The sequence below is a fragment of the Siniperca chuatsi genome, linkage group LG6, assembly GCF_020085105.1.
Source record: "Siniperca chuatsi isolate FFG_IHB_CAS linkage group LG6, ASM2008510v1, whole genome shotgun sequence".
NCBI classification, from domain to species: domain Eukaryota; kingdom Metazoa; phylum Chordata; class Actinopteri; order Centrarchiformes; family Sinipercidae; genus Siniperca; species Siniperca chuatsi.
This window is the reverse complement of record NC_058047.1, coordinates 17,108,974-17,131,073: the sequence shown is the minus strand read 5'-3', so window position 1 is coordinate 17,131,073 and position 22,100 is coordinate 17,108,974. Positions and strand designations below refer to the sequence as shown.

The 22,100-nt window shown below is 40.2% G+C and overlaps 2 protein-coding genes and 7 non-coding genes across 13 annotated transcripts in view; all 9 read right to left on the bottom strand.

Moving 5' to 3' along the window:
* Positions 1 to 6: 6 nt before the first annotated feature.
* On the bottom strand, positions 7 to 5,958 carry tor3a (torsin family 3, member A). The gene is made up of 6 exons (XM_044199119.1): positions 5,384 to 5,958; positions 5,049 to 5,171; positions 4,055 to 4,320; positions 2,931 to 3,106; positions 2,176 to 2,300; positions 7 to 1,804 (listed from the first exon to the last, which is right to left on the bottom strand). The coding sequence occupies exons 1-6, from the start codon at positions 5,547 to 5,549 to the stop codon at positions 1,557 to 1,559; spliced, it is 1,104 nt and encodes a 367-aa protein (XP_044055054.1). The 5' UTR covers positions 5,550 to 5,958; the 3' UTR covers positions 7 to 1,556.
* Positions 5,959 to 6,709: 751 nt separating this feature from the next.
* On the bottom strand, positions 6,710 to 6,783 carry LOC122878406. The gene has a single exon (XR_006378476.1). It is a non-coding gene; the product is annotated as a small nucleolar RNA SNORD47 (small nucleolar RNA).
* A 194-nt stretch (positions 6,784 to 6,977) lies between these two features.
* On the bottom strand, positions 6,978 to 7,041 carry LOC122878411. Its single transcript, XR_006378481.1, has one exon. It is a non-coding gene; the product is annotated as a small nucleolar RNA SNORD78 (small nucleolar RNA).
* Positions 7,042 to 7,865: 824 nt separating this feature from the next.
* Positions 7,866 to 7,947, bottom strand: LOC122878409. Its single transcript, XR_006378479.1, has one exon. It is a non-coding gene; the product is annotated as a small nucleolar RNA snR60/Z15/Z230/Z193/J17 (small nucleolar RNA).
* A 151-nt stretch (positions 7,948 to 8,098) lies between these two features.
* On the bottom strand, positions 8,099 to 8,180 carry LOC122878408. Its single transcript, XR_006378478.1, has one exon. It is a non-coding gene; the product is annotated as a small nucleolar RNA snR60/Z15/Z230/Z193/J17 (small nucleolar RNA).
* Positions 8,181 to 8,336: 156 nt separating this feature from the next.
* LOC122878415 lies at positions 8,337 to 8,418 on the bottom strand. The gene has a single exon (XR_006378485.1). It is a non-coding gene; the product is annotated as a small nucleolar RNA SNORD79 (small nucleolar RNA).
* Positions 8,419 to 9,278: 860 nt separating this feature from the next.
* On the bottom strand, positions 9,279 to 9,346 carry LOC122878412. The gene has a single exon (XR_006378482.1). It is a non-coding gene; the product is annotated as a small nucleolar RNA SNORD75 (small nucleolar RNA).
* A 532-nt stretch (positions 9,347 to 9,878) lies between these two features.
* Positions 9,879 to 9,960, bottom strand: LOC122878407. The gene has a single exon (XR_006378477.1). It is a non-coding gene; the product is annotated as a small nucleolar RNA SNORD74 (small nucleolar RNA).
* Positions 9,961 to 11,852: 1,892 nt separating this feature from the next.
* osbpl9 (oxysterol binding protein-like 9) overlaps positions 11,853 to 22,100 on the bottom strand; it is a 32,587-nt gene continuing 22,339 nt past the window's right edge. For all 5 annotated transcript variants that reach the window (XM_044199114.1, XM_044199112.1, XM_044199117.1 and 2 more), the window contains 15 exons: positions 19,151 to 19,244; positions 18,405 to 18,509; positions 17,334 to 17,493; positions 16,975 to 17,087; positions 16,744 to 16,862; positions 16,413 to 16,498; positions 16,124 to 16,304; positions 15,480 to 15,564; positions 15,032 to 15,142; positions 14,865 to 14,928; positions 14,643 to 14,783; positions 14,455 to 14,533; positions 14,161 to 14,252; positions 13,920 to 14,055; positions 11,853 to 13,474 (listed from right to left, as the gene is read on the bottom strand). In XM_044199114.1, the coding sequence (XP_044055049.1) occupies positions 13,400 to 13,474; positions 13,920 to 14,055; positions 14,161 to 14,252; positions 14,455 to 14,533; positions 14,643 to 14,783; positions 14,865 to 14,928; positions 15,032 to 15,142; positions 15,480 to 15,564; positions 16,124 to 16,304; positions 16,413 to 16,498; positions 16,744 to 16,862; positions 16,975 to 17,087; positions 17,334 to 17,493; positions 18,405 to 18,509; positions 19,151 to 19,244 (1,641 nt within the window). In that variant the 3' untranslated portion in view covers positions 11,853 to 13,399. The remainder of the gene's footprint in view (positions 13,475 to 13,919; positions 14,056 to 14,160; positions 14,253 to 14,454; positions 14,534 to 14,642; positions 14,784 to 14,864; positions 14,929 to 15,031; positions 15,143 to 15,479; positions 15,565 to 16,123; positions 16,305 to 16,412; positions 16,499 to 16,743; positions 16,863 to 16,974; positions 17,088 to 17,333; positions 17,494 to 18,404; positions 18,510 to 19,150; positions 19,245 to 22,100) is intronic.

Sequence of the window (22,100 nt, the reverse complement as noted above, 5' to 3'; positions counted from 1 at the left end):
CAATCCTTGTTGGTTTACTGTGGATGTTTATTTTCTTAAAACCATTTCTGACATTTTATTTTCAGGTCCTTCTTGTTATGTGACGCTGAAGTTTAGAGAACAAAAGCAATGAAGCAGACCAACTCAGACCTGTGTGAGAGTACGTGAAAGTGAATGCATGAATGAAAGATAAAAGTCAGTGAATAAAAATGCTATGCCTCAAAGTAACAGCAGTACATTATGTTATAATGATAACACCCAGACATGCATCAGGTTCATATGAAACAAATTACTGACAATTAAAAAACAAAACATTAAATTGCTTTTGACACATTTTCCAGTAACAATTTTAAGTAACATTTGCATCACAGCACCATGTACGTTAGCTGTTACACACTCCATACTGTTCACACCAAAGTGCCATTTAATATTTACTATATTTTCTTTTATCCCTAATGCAATTAATGTGGTCAACAAACAGTAAACTTAAATGAGAGTGCAGGCTGTACACCATGGGTATAAATGCACTGACTGACTGAGATCTCTCTTCTGTTAATGTGATGTTTTTATCTTGTGAACATGTTTGTGTTTACATTTTCCTGGGTGAGACCAAAGACAATTTTCCTGCCTCGGCTGGACAATAAGGTTTATTCTATTCTAATGGCTTACAGTTCCACCAAATGTGCATTCAAACAACTCCACAAAAAATAATCTGGTACAGTAAGATGCTTAAATATGGCACAAATGATGTCAAATAATCAGTACAATGTCTGACATGCAAATACTAACACAAAGTATGACCTCATCTAAACATAAAAAACAGTGCAAACTCAGACTCTGGCCAACAGACATAAATAGTGTGACAAAAAATGTATCATTATTCCTTTATGACATACACTGCACAACCACTAATACGTCTTCTTCATTCTCAGTCTTGACACTGAGGATTCAAACCAGGCAGGTGAGGAAGAGCAGCCACACTGCACATGATGACTGTCTGGCACTGCTCATGTCTGCAGGGTGGGTTGCGCTGCTTTCCCCTCTAATACTGGATCTGCCCTGCTGCCTGGCCTTCTCTGAGAGACCTGGATAGACACGTGTTGTATCTGTGGAGGGGGGGGGCGCACAGAAGACGCATCTCCTCTGTGGCTCTGTATGCAGATGGGCTGTGCAATCTCACACCTCCACCAGGTTTCCCTAGCCCCTTTTATACAGCCTGTTCAAGGTGGGAATGTTGCGCTTTTATTCCGCCTCGCCGTTCTGTATAAAACAAATGAACAAGGAATGGGGGGGATTGTTGTTCAGCCGTTAAGCCGGCAGCGGAGGTAGTAAGAGCCGAATCGAGTCTATGTAAAACAGGGGAGCCAGCAGTACGGGACGCAGACGCTGTTGTGTTGCACGTCATGCCTTTGCTTCTGGAAAACCAGCATGCTATCTAACAATCACACAGTGGGGCAGCATTATGCTGGCGTTGGTTTGGTTCAGTGTAAAAAAGCAAAGCTGGCGTAATGGTCTTCTTTACGGCAGTATTGCAGGATCTCTGCTTAAAAAGGGCTACTGTCTGTCTGTCCCTCCTTCTAGGGGAGAAAGAAGTTGATCCGCTGTGGTATGGACTTGCATCCCTGGGCTGAGAACAGTCTCTCCTCTTTGGGGACATACAGCATCGCCTTGGCCACTTCATCCAGCGTAGCTTCATCTGTCTCCAGACCTCGTGCTGCATAGGCGTCCCGTGCACAGAGCTTGACATGGCGGTACTCCAGAGGCAGGAATGGCACAAAGAAGTCGATCAAGTGGCCGGACATCAGCTCACTCTGAGCAAACCCACCTGGGGAAGAGAACCATACAGACAAAATGCTTAGAAATTCCCAAACAATTAAAGTTCCACCAAACAATGTTTTATATTATGATAGAAAAGGCTTGCTTTAACGTGAGAGGGTTGCTAGTACCACTGATCCCGCCAAGAATCAATCGGTCTGCAGCTCTATGTATAGAGCTTTCAGCTAATTGTCTTGGTCAATTAGAACAGTTGAGTAACTTACCCCTCACTCACCCCCAGCACCCCTGTAAAAAAAAAGGTGTGCAGCTCACTCATTAACAAGTCAATTGTTCAGTTCCTGCTCAGGGTGAAATGGCAGAGAGCTGCGACTGCTGAAAAGAGTTGAACATGAGAAACATAAAGCCAGCACTGTAGCATACCTTGAGACTCCATAGTTTCAGCTCGTAGTCGATGCTCCAGGTCTTCCATACCGATGTCCTCTCGATTTTGACCAGAGTGCCAGAAGTCCAGCGCTACGTCATTAATTGTTGCTCCACCAATATTACTGTAGAGACACACAGTGAAGATTGTCAGTCCAAAGTCATGGAAGGAGAGTTTGTTATGTATTTTCTTAAATATAGATTGTTCTTGGACAAATTATCTCAGATCAGGGTTGACCAATAATTTAACTTTTTTCGCTTATCGTTCGCTTATCCATTAACTTCATACTTAGTGACTCAGTTATCGTAACAAATTTCTTTTCTCCAAAAGTTAAATGCTAATTTAAGTTGGCCAAAAAATTAGATCTGACCAAATTAGAGAATTTTATTTGAAAATGTAGTTTAATAAAAATGTAACATGATTACTTAACATGTGATTTTGTACATGTTACCATAGTGTTTTAGTGATCCCAGGCCTCTTCATCATCATATCACTGTACTATAACGGTGTAGTGAAAAAAGCAATTCTATATTTGACTGAACAGATAATCTGTTAGCAGAAATACGATATGATTAATTGAAAACATGAAAAATCCATAAAGAGGGTTAATGGAGACAGAGAGAAAACCTCCTTCATCACAGATGAGCTGCCAGAGTACCTGGGCTAGAGGTGCAAGCAATACATTTTGAGTAGTAGTGAGTTTCTGACCCAGCTTCAACAGACAAGACGTGTCCGAGATACAGTATAAACCAACCTGAGGAAGAGGAAGAGGGCTCTGCGGTAGCTGACGCCATCTACGTTGTCATAGTGATCCATGTAGGGTTTGATGGCATCGATGAGACCTGGGTGAAGTTTCTCAGCCTCGTCAAAGATGAACAGAGTCTGTGCGCAGCGCAACACCATGTCCCGGATCGCCTCTCTCAGCTGGCCCTGGATACAGAGAAGAAGACCCTGTAGTGTCAAAAATCACTAAAATCTCTAGATCTATCTAGAGATAAAATTCAGACATTTGTTTTTGACTGTTAAGGATTTGAGTCTGGCAGAAGTTTAAGTGAAAGTAAATAATCAACTTTAGGGTGAAATTTGAGTTTCAAACTTTATATATTAAGCTATCAAATTACAGCTATAGTAGCCAAAAACACCTTTAAGATAAGAATTCATTCCAACTGACATAAAAAAGTAGTAAAAGTATTTGCACTTTGCTACTTCTTGTATGGCCATAATTATATATAGCCATAAATCTTTTTATTTAACACATTTTTACGCTATGTAGAAATTATGTGTTTTTCCCTTTACTATACTGTGTTTGTGGGGTTTTTTTTATTTTTTATTTATTTATTTTTTTACTTTTGAGCCAGGTCAAAAACAAATTTCCATCGCACTTTAGTCATAAGAGAAAAAAGGTCATTTAAAAAGGTTTTAGAATTTATTTATATTTTTCACCTTTAACTATCTAAATCTCATTTATAAAGGGAGACCCTGCCAAGACATGTGGCAGAAATGTTCAGAAATCCAGTCCACATTTACAGATTTTGATAGTATCAGTTTAAAAGTTTATCCTGCAATTCATTTGTGTAGTAATACTGTGTCAACATTATTTTGAAATCTAATGCAGTGATTGTGTAAAAATGTGTGTAGATGGGACCACGTTGGCACCTGTGACCTGGCTGGAGAAACGCCAGGTTCCAAAAAGCCATGTATGTCAGTACTTGTAGGATCAATGTTCGATTTGAGGCATTCGTCCAAACCGTGATCATATGCTGAATTACAACACACAGACTAAACACCTGACTAAGCAAGCGGGGCCCCCCAAGAACACTGCCAGCACACACACACACAACGTCAAACTCTGTGCCAAGAGGGCTCTGCATGTCTTACCTTGTACGTGTCCACCAGCCTGGCGTGTGGGAAGTGGAACGGGGCGATGAACAGTCGGACACACTCGCTCTTCACCCCGTCACGATACAGGTTATCAGCGATGATCCGGGCCACAAAGTTCTTGCCGGTGCCGGACCAGCCGTGGAAGGAGAGTGTCAGTGGCTTGTTGGACTCTGGGTTGTTAATAAAACCCTGGATGGCTTTCAGAACCACAGACTGGGCCAGGTGCTGCCCGTGGAGCTTCGTCTGAAGGTCCGTTGCCAGACCTGCACATGTGTGCACAGAAGAGTGTGCATGCTTAAAAATGGCAGTACCAGATAAAGAACATCACCCCAGCTCTGATGCAGTGCTCTGCCTAAATACCTATGGGGTTTTACAGTATATGGAAATGTGTTTTGAAATATGTTATTCACCAGCTAATACATTTAAGAGCTAAGTCTCAGGAGGACAGATGTAGGGAATTTGCCTATCCTATATACCTGGAGTCATTTGCATAATCGTGCAAGCCTTATAATATGCAGTAGTCACCCCAATTTCCAATGTCTCTCTACAACTCAGTGAAGCCAAGCAGCAGCTCTGCTCCAAATTCAAAATGGGAACATTTGTATGCCAACGTAAATCATTCTTCGCTTACTTTATTTTTTATTTATTTTTTTCTTCTCAGGGTGGAAAAAGTCTCTCAAACGGAATTAAACCAATTCAGTGTTTGGAGAAAACCAGAACCACACATCAATATCAGTCTGCCCTCCTGTAAATATTAGACCTAATCTATGGTTGCAACCTATTGTACGGAGATGAACATTTTATGTAAATTACTACTGAAAGCGGTAAACATCTGCAGCATAACTACTGATCTGAAAAACATCTATATACGAAAGTAAACAATGTGATTTACAGTTATGTCCAGGGTACAGTATATTTTTATACATACTCATCACATGCACTGGGCCATGTAAGACAACTGCAGCCACAAGGCTGGAGTGTGATAACTTACCTGTGATATTGTTGGTTATCCTGCAGTCACCAGACTCACAGCACTGGCCCAGGCTACAGTACCACTGATGCAGCAGGCTAACGTAGTCCTGAGGAAAACCTGCCCAAAGGTCCCTGGTAGGAACTGCTCACATCCACAGCAAGACAACGAGTCAGTGCTGTGACCACTTAGTAATACAAATATCATGAGTCAAGCTAGTCAACAAGGAAGAAGCGGTTCTCAGCAGGAACAGTGCTGTAACATGCATACAGGACAAGTGTTTGACTAGCATTACATAATAGCTTGTGATATAGCTTTCGTTGCATAAAATAATTTCGTGTCGCTCAGTCTCTTACCCTGCTGTGTAGCATCATCTTGGTTTGGCTGACAGTCCCCCTCCCATATATTGCAATAAATATAATTAAAATAGTAAGTGGAAACATTGGAAATGCTGTCGAACTGGAAGAAATCTGCCTCCGCGGACAGAGTCCAGAGCACAGGCAGCAACCACCGCGCAAACATCGGTGAAGAGGCCGGTCCGAGGGGGTCGAAACAAGACTAAACACCGCGCCCCGAGTTTTCTCTCCCATTTATTTAAACCTGGCCGTTTGCTGGCGGCCTCAGTACATGATATTTACTCCTGTTCCCGTGGCAGTGAAGGAGGGGCGCTCGTTTTGCTCATGTGTATGGCGCTTTGTCACCACTTAGCTCCGCCCGTCTGCAAAGGGATCGCTATTACCCGCCTTCAGACCAAAAAAATAAAAAAAATCTGTATTCCACTGATTTAGAGCAAATTTAGACACTGGTCCATGAAACTTCTAACTGTCCATGAGAGATACCCAGGAGTAGAAAACAAACAACTTTGGCGACTCTGAAAGCAGCAAGTATGCAAAGGAGATGACAATTACGCGATTTCCGGTAGAGTGCTTTGCACCATTAATTTGAAGGGTCATTTCCCCACCAGATTTACGTCAAGCCCCGCCCCACTGTACGGGGATTGGCTAGAACCTTACTTCGACGCGTCCTTGTCCCGGATGTACATCCAGGGTCCTTGTGATTGGATGGTAGCGTCAACTGTTTCTCTCAAGTTGTCAGCACAGACTACTGACGTTAACGCTAAATGTAATATAGCGTTTATATGTGTAATATAAATAAAGGCATGCTGGCCAAAACTTCAGTTTGTACTACAGCATCTACCAGTATGATTGCTTTTAAATTGAGTGTTCACCAATAATGTCAAGATTAAACACACTAGACATTGCATGTTATTTTAGTCTTTTATTTACACAATGTTAACACATCTGACAACGTCTTCAGTCAGGTTGTTCACAGGCTCTCCTCACTGTCCATAAAGCACAGCATCTGAGGAAGATCACAAACAATGATTGAGTTCAGTTTTCATACTAGTCCCAGAAGCTGTAGGTGTTGATATTCAAGTTGTCTTAAGTCTGACAAACAAATGAGTTCAAATTCAGTTTTGTGACAGCTAGTCCTCAAAATTTAGTGTCCGTACAGATGGAAGATTGCAAACATTCAAAACCTTGCACTAATACTCACTTGTGTGAAATTTGGTGTGAGGCCTGCTCCTCAGGGCGTCACTGCTGGATTCCTGAGAACAAACATGCCTCATTAAAAATCAAGGGGTGGAAACCAGTAACTCACTACACAGGTTTACTGACCACAACCTCAGAACAAATGGAACGGTAAGGGTTATAATCATGAGTAATCATTTGGCAGAATCTTTTCATCACAGGGAGTGGCCCATCTAATCTTATTTAAGTCACCCACAGAACATTTTCTATCAGAAACTTTTTGATCAATAGAGTAACATGGGGTACTTTGAAATGCTTACCAAAAGGTCAGTCTTTGAGCCCCAGCTCTTTCCTGGAGAAGAGAAATAAAACCTTATTACAACTCAGTGACAGGTTGATGATTACTTAATTCACTGGGTTACTCAGTAACATGTTGTCTACATTTTAGTTCAGGTCAGACATTTGTTAAGACATCACTGAAACCATGTCAGCCATTTTGCATCTTGTAGAAGTGTCTGCATTCTCACCTCAGTCCATATCCTCTTTCCTGTTCAAGCCAGGCTCTAAAGTGAATCACAACCTGAAAAGACACAACAGCATAAGGTCAATATGCACACCAAACATTAGGATGAACAGTTACACTGACCAGGTCAGCTAGAGCTAATAGAAATGACTCCATGGTTTACAGTCAGTCTTCACTTTATCATCACACTGGTCAGTCTACATGGATCAAATAAGTGTTTACTGTAACAGCAACCCAGATCCCAACAAATGTACATGTGCAGCTCTCAGACCCGGATGAGGCAGAGTTTGGGACAGATAACACAATTTTATCAATTTTGCTGAAGCGCTTTAATGTGCTTCTTTTGTACAGAGAAACTCAACAAATCTTCGATTTCAAGAATGGCATCAACAAAAGTAAATTTAACACCACTGGTCATCTGGGTCTGATGTGCTTGAAATGCCATTTTAATACTCACCATGTTTGAGCAACACCTTGTCCTCACAACCCTGCTTGCTCTGCAAAGTTAACAGTTTAATGTTAATGTCCAGAAACAGCTGTTTTTAAAAAAAAAAAAAATACAATTCAGATCAGAATAAATGACTTAACTTCCTCAACTGGATCAGAGACCTGATTCAAATTCATCACATCTGAATGTTGTCAGCTGTACAGTCCCAATATGTGACACTTACCAACACAAGGCTGTGATGATCTGACTGCAAGGTTTTACATGTCTGATAGGATGAGACAAGAGCCGTGTTATTACTGTGTTTTAAACACTTCAGGGGCAATGGACAATTACCAGCGACACATCAGCTAGGAGCGAAAGACAATGGATATTCTTCACGGTTTAATCTGCTGAACTATGTACTCATCATTGTGTCAAGCATCATTTAATCTTTGTACATTAGCCTGTCAACTCACCTTCACTTGGCCTTTTTTTACTGCCTGATATTCTTGTTTCTGAAAATGAAATACAGCAAAGAAATAAAATTAAAAAACCTTCAGAAATCAAGCAACCTCACTAGTCACGAAGGCCGACACATCAGCTAGGAGCGAAAGACAATGGATATTCTTCATTGTTTAATCTGCTGAACTATGCACTCATCAGTGTGTCAGAACAGTTAGTTTATTCTAAAGCACACAATTCATCTCACCTGTTCTCGATCCAAGAATAGGATAACTGGAGCCAAGAATATGAGGACCATCTGAAAAGCAAACACCAAAATTAATAAAAGCCTAAATTTTAATAGTATGCACATATTGCTTATTCTGCACTGCATCAGTTAAAAGTTGTCTTTCACTCTTCTCAGAGAGATTCCCATTGTTTTATAAACAAAAGTCATCATTGACAGTTTGAGAGAAAACTGATAAAAATATAATTTGGTCCATTACCTGCTCTGGATGTTGTTGAGTGGTCAATTCAACCAACTGGAGTACACCTGCAGGAACATAATATAAAATGAGCAATGAAAACAATCTTTGAAGTTGCAGGCATCAAGTTCTGTGCCTCAGATTATTCAACTGGTGGGTTGGCAGTATCGTCATCCATCTTGTCGAGAGTAGCAAATAAACGTCATCACAGCAGCACAGGGACAATGTGCAGCACAAGACAGACTGATGCTTCTCTGGGTGTTTCACTGATCAACAGTCCAGCCAGTTTGTTAAACTGAATTAATTTAAATGACGTTTTTAGCCTCAGCAACTTACAATAAGTATTCAACCATCATGCAAGTATATTGATGTCAACAATGTTTAAGTGCTACATTTAGAAACAGTGTTAAGTTTCATTATATGCACTTTGAATGTTAGAAGTCTGTGCCAGACTGAGACTGCAAGAACTCAATGGTCTGCTTTGTAGTGTTAAATATTTGTTTTCAGCCATGTAGAAAAGGCAATGTTTTTTATTTTGGGATCTAACAGTTATTTCCTGAGCAACCCGTGACACTGCCGATTAGAAAAATACATTTAAACTACTACTTAAGGTGTGATGAAAGCACAACACATCCATGTACTGTTTTAATCTGTTAGACAGGCAAAACACCTCAGAGAACCATGAAATCTATCTGAACTGCCTTTTGAGTAAATTTAAGCCTCACCTCCTTCAGCTTCACCCATTCCTTCATGTCTCCTCACTTTCCTGGGACCTGTGGAGATGCACATTTTAGCACCATACTGGTATATGGCAAGAGCAAAAAATAAATGCATAGCTTGACAAGTCTCAGTGTAAAATTGTTCAGAAATCACTTCTGTCCACTACTCTTATACATAAATCATCACCGACTTCCAGTTAGGATAAGTAGATTTTCTGTAAAGAAACCTTACTCACCAGCATGGTAATTAGTGTTCAAAACTTGAACTCATGATTTGTAACCTAAAGAAAGGAAAGCACTTTAATAACAGATCTTGCATGCTGTTCATCTTTTGTGATAAGATATGTGATGCAATTTCACAAGAGTTGTTACATTAATTCAACATTAGTGAGATAAATTTAAGAAATTACTTTTGTCCAATACTCTTATAATGAAAACATAAGCTATATAAAATCATAAATAAGCAGTTTGTGGGTTGTTTTTTACCATGTGGTGTACATCTTCATTCTACAGAGATCCTGTAGACAGGCCTGTAAACAAGTCAGAAATTTACATTTTAGAGAGTGTTCAGATTAGTTTTATAAACGATGCAATTTTAATGATTTGAGACATTACATCTTGTTAAATACTGTACACCCAGCAGCTAACGGCACCAGAGCTGTTTAATACAGCCATGTTAAATTAAAGCTAAGCTAGAAAACTAACGTTCATGTTAAACTGTTGTCCCATGCAGTCAGAAGAGTTGGCGTTTCTTCAGAGTTACTCAGATGTCCCTACCAACATGTATTTCATCATATAGTCATGGGACAATAATGTATTTAAGTGACTATGGTGAAATAGAAGTTAAAGATTAGCTCGTTGGCTAATTAGCATCCCAACACGCGCAATGAGGCACGTGGCTGAGGCCTGCTGCTCGCACCAGTTCACATTATTTCCATCAAAGAAACATTTAACCGAATAAGACAGCACAGGTTCAGAAGAATAACTATAGAAGTTACATGTCACACCCTGCCTTCGAAGCTAAACGTCAATAAATTGACGACAGTAAAATAAACAAACGTGTTTGAGTAGAGCCGACATATTTACCTGCTGCAAAGCTGAGGAATGAGGGAGCAAGCAGAGGGTGCAGCGCCTTTTTATAACGGATTTCGCAAAGGCTGATGGGAAAAAATGTGCAACGACTAGCGCCCCTGCTGGCCATTCGTGTTATTGAAAAAAAGTAAACATTATTTTCATTATTTTTTTTAAATTAAGCGTCAAAATTCATTATTTACATTGAAAACAGCAGTTTATCTAAAATTATCTTATTCTTCCTCAATGGATGGAGTTTGCTCCATCTCCATGACAACTGGGCTAACTCCATCTGCTAAGGAAGACCGTGAAATACGGTTGAAAGCTTAAGGAATAAACTTCACTGTACATTGTGAAATTGCACAAAATTAAGCTTTAGCTTAGGTAGTAAGAAACAATAGAAAGGGTTTACATTTTTTATACAACATTTTTTATGTTTACTCAACATTACGCTGAATCTAACGTTGTTGCATATCAGATTTTCTGAGGATAGATTATCCTGACGTCTGTGTATGATGTTACTGAGCTTACTCCAAACGGGCAAAGTGAGCAACTGCCCAGGGACCCTCAAAGCCCTAGATTCACTGTGTGGCAATTGGTTTTCAGTAATTTAATTAATTACAAATTTGCTGGGGAATTAATGCACAATATCAAGTAAGGCAGGTCCTTTATCGTTAGCTAATATTCTTCTGGCCATGTGTTGTAGAGGGGACCAGTGTCAAAATCTAGTTTTAAGAAGATTACTTAAGTTTTTATTGTGCTGACAGAGCGCATATTCACAAATAAAGTTCTGTTTAATTGAATTACTGTAAACTAACTGACACACAGAAAGCTTGAGACCAGTCAGTGTTTTTCCAGCATATAGTACTGGTTGGTTTCTGGACAAATAATAAGGCTGTCATGTAGTTTGCTGTGTGCACTGAACTGAATGGGGCCTTGGGGGTAATGGGGTACATACCCAGGTTGGGCAAGGGGGTGGTGCTAGATATGGGTCTAAAAGCAAATTATTTTGCTCCGAGACACCCTATCAGGTTAATCCATACATGCTTACCCACCATGCTCGTCGGAAATAACCATGACAAAATCTGGCAGGAATAAACTCATGGAGATTTAATATTATGTATCAATAAACAGGGAAATCTGATACAATCAGTGGTTATGATCAAAATGAAATAAAAAATACATTTTGATTGCTCTCTATCAGGCGATACTGAGTGATACTGAGATGTATGACAAGGCCTCGATTCAATATAATTTACAAAGACATAACATGGAGGTTAAAACAGAATAGCTTCAAAATTAACTTGGACCCCAAATTTAATTTGGCTTGTTTCTAAAGGCATTTTTGTATGATTTAAAGGAGGGTTCAACTCAACAGCTGCGACTACAGGCATCATGATTTTTACCAAGTTTTTAACTTGATGTGCAAACAGCACCAGGAATAAGTTTTTCTTTATAGATCCCTTCAGATCAACTGATTTTAATATTAATTTAAAATCAACCAGATTACTTTTTATACAGGCAAAATCTCTAGAACAGACGATAATCAAATCTTGAATGTTAACCACAAAGATAACATGGGACTCCGTTGTGAGCTTGTTACAGCATTGAGAGATATTCTTGGGCATTTTCAGGTGAAAATTGTTTATTTCTGCATTTCATCCAAATATCATTGCATTTAGATCCAACCTATTTTAGCTGTAAATAACAGAATGAATGATGGTTCAAAAAAGCAGAGGTGTACAGTAGGATAAATATTGCCCTCTATGTGGTCGTTATCTTGAAAAACATTGGACAAAAACATTAAGTTTACAAGAAAACTGAACCGGTAGAGCACAGCCTGGACTCCAGCAGCACTATGAAACGGCAGCAGTGTTTCAAAAGTCTACTCTGGCTCCTCGTTTTCACTCTCCTCACCCTCTGACAACCCAAGAGTGAACCATCAAGGTGGTCCACGCCGACATCTGTGGGTTTGAAGAGGAAACAAGGACAGGTGCTGTGCGGAACAAAAGGGAGACTTTACAGACTCAGTCCTGGACCAACGACCCAGAAAGAGAAAAATACGTACACAATCATTTGTTCATAAATGCCTTCAAGTAACATGAAAACATTTTCAGAGGATTGTTTGTTCTCTGTCCAGTCCCTTTAGCCTTTTATCTAAACCTTTTTGGCATAATGGACACCCAAATTTGTCCTTTGACAGGCAATGTCAACGATCTCTATATTTGCATATATCCCATAACTCTATCACAACTCTCCCAATCAGTGTGTTCAGATGCTATGGCTTACGTAGGGCTTTGCATCTGGATAACACTTGAGACACAGAACAGTGTGAAGGACCAAATAGGTGGCAAAGTTAATTTGAAATGGGAACAAAACATCAAAAGGGTAAATGGAATGATTCCTAAAGATGTAAAGCCATCAAGTTCATGTCCTCAACTATTTTACACTATTGCCAGAAAGAAAGAAACAAAAAAGAGCATTGAAAAAAAAAAAAAGAATATATATTTATATATCCATCATATGTATATCTATATATAAACAACAGTTACAATTACTTGCAGGCAAGCGGAGAATTTCTCCCCCGCCCCTTTAAGATTCATCCATTCCACCATTATAAGGCTGTCAGAGGGGGCAGCAGCTTTCATTCCTCAGTCACCAGATTCCCTGAGATGTAGAGCGCCGTTTTATTTGTTTATTTGATTTGAACACCATCAACCACACACCCCTTGCCCCCCCACCCCAAAAACCCATTTGTGTAGGGAAACGAGTGCTGCTCTGGCTCGTCCTGTGGAGCTGATGAAGGGTGTGGTCGTGAAGCTGACGGACAGAGTTGTGAGACGAGACGTGTCGACCCTCCCGTCCCCACTCTGCGCTACCGCGTCTCATGTTGGCGGGTGGTGGGCATCGGTGGCGGTGGAAGTGACGTTGCCCAAATAAGGAGAGGAACTTTACTCATTTATGTTACATCTTAGATGCTTTTCCATTTGATTTCATTCATGTCCATATTGTTATTTTACAGTCAAATGCAAAGCTGTGTACATATTCAATCATTCAGTCATTCCAAGGCTTGGAAAAGAAGTGGTTTTGCAAAAGAGTTCTTATGAAGACTCTGTTGTGTGTGCATTTCTTTATGCATATGTATCTATGTGTATCAGAGCGTACGTAGTCTTCTCAGTGCCTCTGAGAGGCTAATCTCTTTAATAGAGGCTCATCATAGACCCAGCACTCCCCGTCCTCGTGAAATAGCTGCAGAAACACAAAAGCAATAACAATTATTACAGTCAAATGTTTGAAATCTGATAAAACAACAAAATGATCTGACATTTTTAACACTGATCTTTGTCTACTAGTGAAATAGAACAGTTGGATCTGTCAAATTTCAAGTATGGGGTAAGGTTTTTGCCTTCATTATCCTGTTATTATAAATGTAAATGACAACGACGAGGGCTGTGTACAATCTGTTAATTTGAAAATAATTGAAACTTCAATTCAATCATTTATATTTGCTCATGTTACCCCATTTTGTTTTATTCAGATTCAGTAATTTCACATTCAAAAAACTAGTCTATATAGTGCTTTGTAAGGGAAAAGAAGCATATTAATGCCTCAGCATTTTGTGAGCGTGTAGTCTGTTATCACACAGTGTTCATGTTCTTTCTTCTGGGTGAAGAATATAGGCAGACAGCCTCACCCTGGTCTCCCACTGCTGCTCGTTCTCCTTCCTCTCTCTGGCCTCGGCCCTCTGTTTCTCCTCCAGCCGGTGTTTGGCTTCTGTTGCTGCATCAATGTCTTTCATCTTCAGGTTCAACGTCACATCTCTCCACAATCTGATGAATTAAAAGGGTGAAAGTCAAATACACAAAAGACAGAGTTTGTTTCTGGGTCGTAGGTCCCATGATAAGCATTGCTTTGAAACCAGTTTTATTTCTCACCTTCGGGACTCGAACTGGAGCTGGTCTTCCAGCTTTCTCACTTTCTTCTTAATGATGCCCATCCTCTTAGTGTCTATGAACACTGTGTTCTCCTAGAAACATGCACAAGATACATTAATTCATGTATTAATGTATTTATTTAAGTAGTTATTCCCCAGTGCAATGAATGCCTTCATTTTGTTCTGGTTCAACTGATAAATGATTGCTTTTTTGTCTAATTTGATTCATACACTCCACCCCCCACCGAAAAAATTAAAAAAGAGAAATGGGGGGAAAAACGAAATAAAGACTCACTCCAGTTGCCCACTTGGCATACATCACCCCATTCCATTCTCCTTCAATGGAGCAGAAAGACTTCTTATCATTAGGTGGACTGACAGAGAAATAGAAAAGAATTGTGGTATATTTCGTTAAAGTCTTTCATCCAAAATCTGTCTTTGAACTGTGATTTAAACCGTCTTGTGCAACCATTTTTCTCTTACAAAATCTCAGCAGTGATCCTGTGCTTCTTTCCTCCGTAGAAGGGTTTGGTGTGGAACACGATGTTAGCACTGTAGCCTGACTTAGAGCAGGAAATGTTGCACTCCCCACCCAGCTCCACCCACGGAACAGTCAGAATCGACCTGAACAGACAGGCTCAGGTCAGTGAAGCACATATTAATGAGAGAGATGTGATTGAGACGCAGGAACACAGTAACACGCACCTGCCATATCCATTGGGGAAGGTGAGGATGTAATGTTCATCGTGCTCCAAACATGACACACAACCTAAAACAAGACCAGCAAATAATTACTACAACTACGTGAAGTTGTGACAGTGTGTGTGTAAAAATTCTGATTTGGGAGTGTATGAAGCAGTGCTCTCAAGTACCTTGGCCAATATTGTGGACACCTATGGACATGCCTAAGAATTTAGACTTAGTCCAGATATGAGCGTTGAACTGGATCTTCTTACTTAAACACTCTGCATAGAATGCAGAAACTACAGAAAGAGGAGAGGAAATATCAAGAGTTTGTAGAGAAGAGACAACATCTCATAAAATTAAGCAAACAAGCAATAAGCTAGTGTCTTTAAAAATCAGTCAAACAATTTCATTTACATTTTCTAAATTAAGATAATTCTACATGTGCATCTACAGCAGCCTATATTTTGCTTTATAAGTTTCTTGGCCTCTAAAATGTAATGATCTAAAAAAATGAGTGGCTGCTGGTCACTTTCCAAAAATGATCAGTGTCCATCACCGTTTTCTTGACCCTACATGTCAAAAGGTTTTCTCATTGCTGTGTAAACACTCAGAAGAAGACGGTTCGAGACTCACTGGGTGGGTGGTGAGAGACCTGCTCTGCCACAAAACGCACACTGTTGGCTGAAGACCACGGAACTGGACCGTCAGACACCGTCTCCTGGAGGGTGGAGGAGAGGAGAGGGATTCAGAATAGACAGGGGCTGGAGCTTTTCAATGTTACAAATATACAAAATGTGAAAAACTAAATAACTTTAGTGACTATGTAAACAATATTAAAATGAGAGGGGTGATGTGTGTCATGTGTTAACACTGAAAAAAACAAACAAAACAGAAATGTACATAAAAGGCAACCAGTTCTGACGCAAAAAAACTAAGTTTGTTCAAATTAGTGTTTGCAAAGGTGACTATACTTGCAATTCCAGTCAATTTTATTTGTATAACCAAATATCACATAGTATCTCAATGAACTTAACAGGCCCACTGCAGCATTTTAGCCAAAGTGACAGTTGAATTTGGACAATTTTAGATTTTTTGCATATAAAGTGGTACCTTTTTTCTTTTTTCACATATTGCAATAAATCAGGCATGAACTAAGTATGACCTTTAGTAGGGATGTATAAAAGTTATGTGTAACATTTTATTCCAGGCACCGAAGCTAATTACATAGTCCCATGTAGTGAAGAACCAACTAGGGCTGCAGAAGCATGTGGTCTCACCGTGTGTGGGGAAGGCTCCTCTGTTTCGCTGGGTAGATCCCAGTGGCAGTAGAAGACTTCTCCCAGGATTGGGTTGTAAGGTTTCTTGGCCACGGAGCCTTTCCTCCCTGCATGGAAAGCTGACAGGTACCACTTCACCACATGTACCATGCGCTCCCGGGGCTCCGGCTGCTCAGCGATACTAGTGGAAGTCACATGATTGAGTTAAACTACTTAATGTTTTACCATTTCTGAATATATTCAAATATCTGTGCAAAAAGCTTGTACCATTGAGCGAGATGACCATTACCTTACAAATAAGTCGGGATGTGCAAAGAAGTCTGCGTACATTTCTAACAAAGATCTCCTTTCTAGGATGAAGGTAGGCAGGACCACCTGTGAAATATAATGAAGGAGAAAAACTGTAAAACTGTAGCTGCGTGGATTGTTAAAAAAACAAAAAAAACAAAAAAACAAAAAAACACAGCTTGTACATGATGATGCTGGCGAGTAAAAGGACCACAGCAGTGAGGGAAATTTAGACAGAACAAAGAGGGACACTCAGACTGGAGTCCACCGTAGAGGGAGCCAGGATCTAAGCCAGAGGCAGAACTAAGCATAGTGTGTTCAGGGGTCTTTACCTTCGTGAGGTCCATGCCCAGACGAACTTGAGAGAGAAGATGCATGATGACGCTCTTGTGCTCCTCCACAGACTCGCCCTCACCGTCGTCATCACGGTCATCGTGGCTATCAAACGGGTCTGAAGACAACAGCAGGGGACAGGTCTCACACGGTTGTAATAACATCAAGTAAAATGGGGAAACAAAGCTGTTAACATATTTGTGTGTGTATTGTGTGCTTTCCCTTTTTACCTGCATCTGTGGTGCCGTTGGACATGGATGAGTTGAGGGATTCGGTGGTGTCTGGTCGTTTCAACGCTGTTTCTTCATTATTGAGGGGCGAGGCAGCTGGAGGCCCTGAAGGACTGAGAGCAAGAGGAGGAGATAGATGGAGCGGAAAGGAGGCAGGAAGCAGGAGAGATAACGAGATAAAGAATGAGTAGGATTTCACAGGAAATTTGGTTGCAAACTTGTGACTTTATTCGCTCGAAGCTCATTTTCCCACCTGACATGCTAAACGCTATAATTACAGAGTTGCTTTCAAGCTATGAAGTAATAGATTCACTGTATGCAGTGTTAGTTGCAGGGTGGCGGGGTGATACTACACTCACTCTTTGCAGTGTTTGGGGGAAGTGCTACTCTGGTAGAACTCGTCAGCATCGTAGAACTCATCCTCGCTGGAGGAATAGGAGAAGTCCGGCACTGAGTGTGAAGGGAGGGGGATGTGAGCTGGGGAGGCGACGCCGCTGCTGGGGCCTGATGGGCCACTCCCTGACAGAGGACAAAAAAATAAATAAAATTAAAAAAAATTCAAACATCTCTTGCAGCGTTTTCCTTTTCATTTTATGGATGTCATTAATAAAGCTTCTTTATTCATACAGTATACAGGTCATGATCAAATCAACATTACGTTGTCCAGCAGGCTGTGTACAGTAACATTAAGCTGTCTTTAACATAGTGATGGCCTCCTCTGCAGAGCATATTGAGAGTGCTCTCAAGCATGCAGCCTGCCTCCTTAGTGCACAGCGCAGCATTTTGTAACTGCTGCCTCAGCACAGAAGACAAACAGGCATGAACCTCTGCTTTCCCTTGCTTTTGTACTTAGCTTTTTTATTTACTTAATGTTCATGGACGCAGGGTTGGAGAAGTAGTGTAATAATTAATATTATTATTACATTTGCTCTTGTGGTTGAGTTCTCATTACATTAGCTTCATGTTGCTGGTAAATGAAAGGATGTAACAGGCTCTGTGCAACTTGTAATATAAGGAGGAACATTTTCAAAAACCAGACAAAATGAAATGCGAAGCCTGAAGTTCATTCTTGACCTTGGATGATGAAGATCATGTGATATGATTAAAAGAACCAGCTACTAAATTAACCTTGAGTAGGGACAGTTTTTCTATTTATTATTATTATTATTATTATTTTTTTAGACAAAATGTGTATCAAGCATGTGTTTTGTATGTTTGGTAACTATATTAAATGTGGTACTGGTGGAACCGTACCAAAGCATCAAACCAGGAAAAAAAAAACCCTGTAGTTCCCAATATTTATTTTTTCTTGTAATCATTAGAGGAATGTATAATCCACATCTGTTACTACAACAAATGATCTTTCCTTGCAGTGGCACAGCTCCCAGTGCTGTGATATCATTGGCTGCAAGAGTGAAGTGAACTTTCACCTGTGCTGTTGGGAGTTGGGGTCTGCAGACTTCCCATCACTGTGACGACGGGACCAACGAGTAATGTGGAGGGTCGTTGGTCTGATTTACACACCTGAGAAGCGTCTTTAGCAAAAAGAGAAAGTAGATAAGTTGGCACTGAAGCCTCAAAATGAAGCCAAATCACATTAAAAAAGAAATCCAGGAGGCTGAGAAGATGATCTGAGACGCTGCAGACAGAGGCTTCGGGTGTGAGGGGGATTACATGGTCTATTAAGAGACTGAAATTAGAATGGCCTACTTTGCATGGTTCATTTTCACAGCATTTTTAAAAACAGTCTTGTCACAGTCAGCTGACCAAAATAGCCCAAAAATTGTGTCAGATCTTAGTCATACCATGCAATTAAATTTTTTAAAATGTTATTATTTAAAGACTATAATGTCTTTAAACATAATTACACTGAAGGATAGGAATCCGCAATCACAGAACAGCATTAATAAATTAATTTTCAGATAAAAAAAAAAAAGAGGAAAAAAAGCATTTGTCAGCAAGCCCTTCAGACAATTCTGTGACAACATCATCTGCGTGGCACAGAGCGGATCCATCAACTGGAGAAGATTAAGGTGTGAACAACAGGGGGAGCTGTTGTCAACCTCTCTGGATGACGCTGGGTCTGTGAGTCTCTACAGATGTGTTAACACATCAAGCACACAAACACACGTGTCTAAATGTGTATATAAATGGTGTGAAGGCAGATGTCTAGAACCTGTGGGTAGTGTGGTCTGTGTTGGCATCGTGGTGTTGTCTACAGGAGTGTCCAGAGGGGGCTGGTAGATCCCATCCACTGGGTTGATGGTGCTCTGGAGGAAACGAACAAAACAACATTGACATCAACAACAAAAAAAAAAACAACTCTAAAAGTGACATCAGACACAATAGCACACTCACACCACTGCCTGCTTACTAATCTAAAATGTTATTTAACAGCAAAAAAACCCTTGAGATTAAAATCGAATACTGCAAAAGAGTTTAGCCCAATCTTGTCCATAAACTAGATTCTACAGTCATACTGGAAAACATCATCATTAACAACATCTATAACCAAATGTGGCTACATGTTAACCACAGTGAAACACCATTTCCTTACATTACATTAGATTCAACTTTATTGTCATTACACGTGTACAAGGCAACAAAATGAAGTTTAGGTCTAAACAGAAGTGTAATAAGCAAGTGCAGGATATAAAGTATGTGCAGGATAGAGCAATATTATGAAAATATTTTACAAGTGGTACTATGGACATTATATACAGATGGCATTACTATAAACAGACGTATACTGATGGATATGTACAATAATGAATTGGACTGGGCAGAATAGTAGTGCAATGAATAGTAAGTAGTGCAAATTATTAAGTAGTGCATCCAAGCCAGATGTCACTAACTTCAGCATCAGTTATAGATCAGCTTAATGGTATACCTACTCCACAACAAGAACAGTGAAATAAAATATGCACCATCCAGCCTGGGAAAATCAATTTCCTTTCACTCATTCACAAGAGTGGTGTGTTTCCAGGTTTCATTCATCTAAAATCAATATGAAACCAACCACACAAAATCCAAAACACCAGCAGTAGCTTTACACAATAACTAACAGCGCCTCTTGAACTCTGAGCAACCTTCCAGTCTAAAAGGGAGTTAATTAACTCCACTGGGCTACAGACTAAATATGTAACATGTTTTAACTCTCTGGATCTTGATTTCCCTGTGGTAAAAACCTGCAGGGACAGTGATATCTGCAGTGGCCTGCCCTCATCATGTGTCCATGCATTTGAATACAGGAACAAACACACATTAGAAAGTAGCCCATTGGCCCGGTGTAATGGGGTCACTGGCACCAATGACTCCACTGACAGGAACACCGATGACAACACAAGCTAAAGCAAAACCATATCGACCCTCACTCCCCAACAACTTACCCTCAGGGCTTGTGGTGGCACTGAAATTAGATCCAGTCAATGTGTTATCCTATTACTCAAACTTGATTGTCTGTAATTTTTACAGCTTTTTTATAGGCAAGTTTTGATTAAGTCATTTGAGGTCAACAGGAACAGGCACGGTGAGTCAGAACATGACCCGACACAAAGCTGTAATGGTGAAAATACAGTAGCTGGTATAAATACCAAAGTTGCACTAGAATACCAGAAAGTAGACAACAGGCCTCCACAATCCCAGAATGCAACACTGAGCATGTTACATAAACGATATTGACTACAGAGGAAGAAGAGCAGTGATGTGAAGTCTTTTGTTTTTCTTTTTTTTAAATGAGAAATTTTCCTCTAAATACTACTCTATGGACTTGGAAATTACTCTGATTTTGTTTTTTCTATGTTTCTGTGTGCCACCAAAACTTTTAATGGTCAACAAAAGGCAAGTTATTATCAGATGTAGAAAATGTCATGCAGAGAAGCTTAGTCTGACATCTCAACTCCATTTGCCCTCCTGTTCACACTTCTCTCTCTTATCCTCAAGCTTCCTGCCTCTATTCCTTCTTTTCTACCTCCCATCCGCACTGCCCGATGCTTGCCTCGTCCACGTGCCTCCATGAAAGTAAGGTGAGGGCTAATAATTATAGCCGATTACAGAAATATTGGTCTGCCATTGTGGGACCAGCCTGTGGCCTTGCAAGCAGGAGCTAAAGCAAAAGCAGGTGGAGGGAAAGAGTTACAGCTAAAAACGGCTTTCAGCACTGTGTCATGATCGATATATTTCTTTTAGTGAATGTAATATTAATGCAGCAGGTAGCTTGAGCAGCAGAGCAAACCTAAACCAATCATAGCACATAAACTATTTTGACAGATAAATACTGAACAGGCTCCTGGTGTGCTTGGTTTAAGTGATTCCTGCACTTTACGGCAATTCCCTTGCTGGTGCAGTGCTCGACAAGGTCAATCAAACATGCTGCTTGTGTTTCCACTAATTTAAAACGCAGGTCTACAGTGCATTTATCATTTGATCGACATTATAGGCATACAAGCAACGTGACAGACGTTTAGATCTTCTAAAGCTGCAAAGATATCTTTATCACAAAGATTATGGCATGTATAACGTGCAGTTAGATGTGTAGACAGAGCTTAGGCTGTGCTATTTATACTACAAAATACTGTACTTAATGACTGTGAGATTAAGTGAGCTATAAGAGTAATGCAGGCCTATGAGCTGTACGGCCCCTGTGGAATTCTTGCTTTGAGGACCACACTGGAGGTTTTCTATGTTTTAGTCCATTACCTACAAACCGTTCACATTACATTACCTACCAGTTTCCTTAGCACTTTCAGTTTTTAGATACCCACTGGGTTTTGTTCATTGCAAGGTGGTCTGGGCTCTCAGTACATTTGCCCTTCAGTCTTCCATTTTGCAGTCCATCTCCCTCCCTCTTTCCTTTCTAACCCACCACTTCCCCAACTTTTCCATTGGTATAAAAATCTAGATATGTACCCCATCACAGTTCACTGAATATATAGGCAACTTTCAATTTTTTGTAGTATTAGATTGCATGGCAATGTCGTGAGTCATTGTGAGAGTTAAAATAAAGAATGGCTCCCTGTGAGATAAGGAATCAATCTATAAACTTATAGTAAATGCTTTGGAAAATTACGGCCAGTAATTTAAAAGAACATGTGATTTGTAGTTAAAACATGCAAAACTCCCGGTAT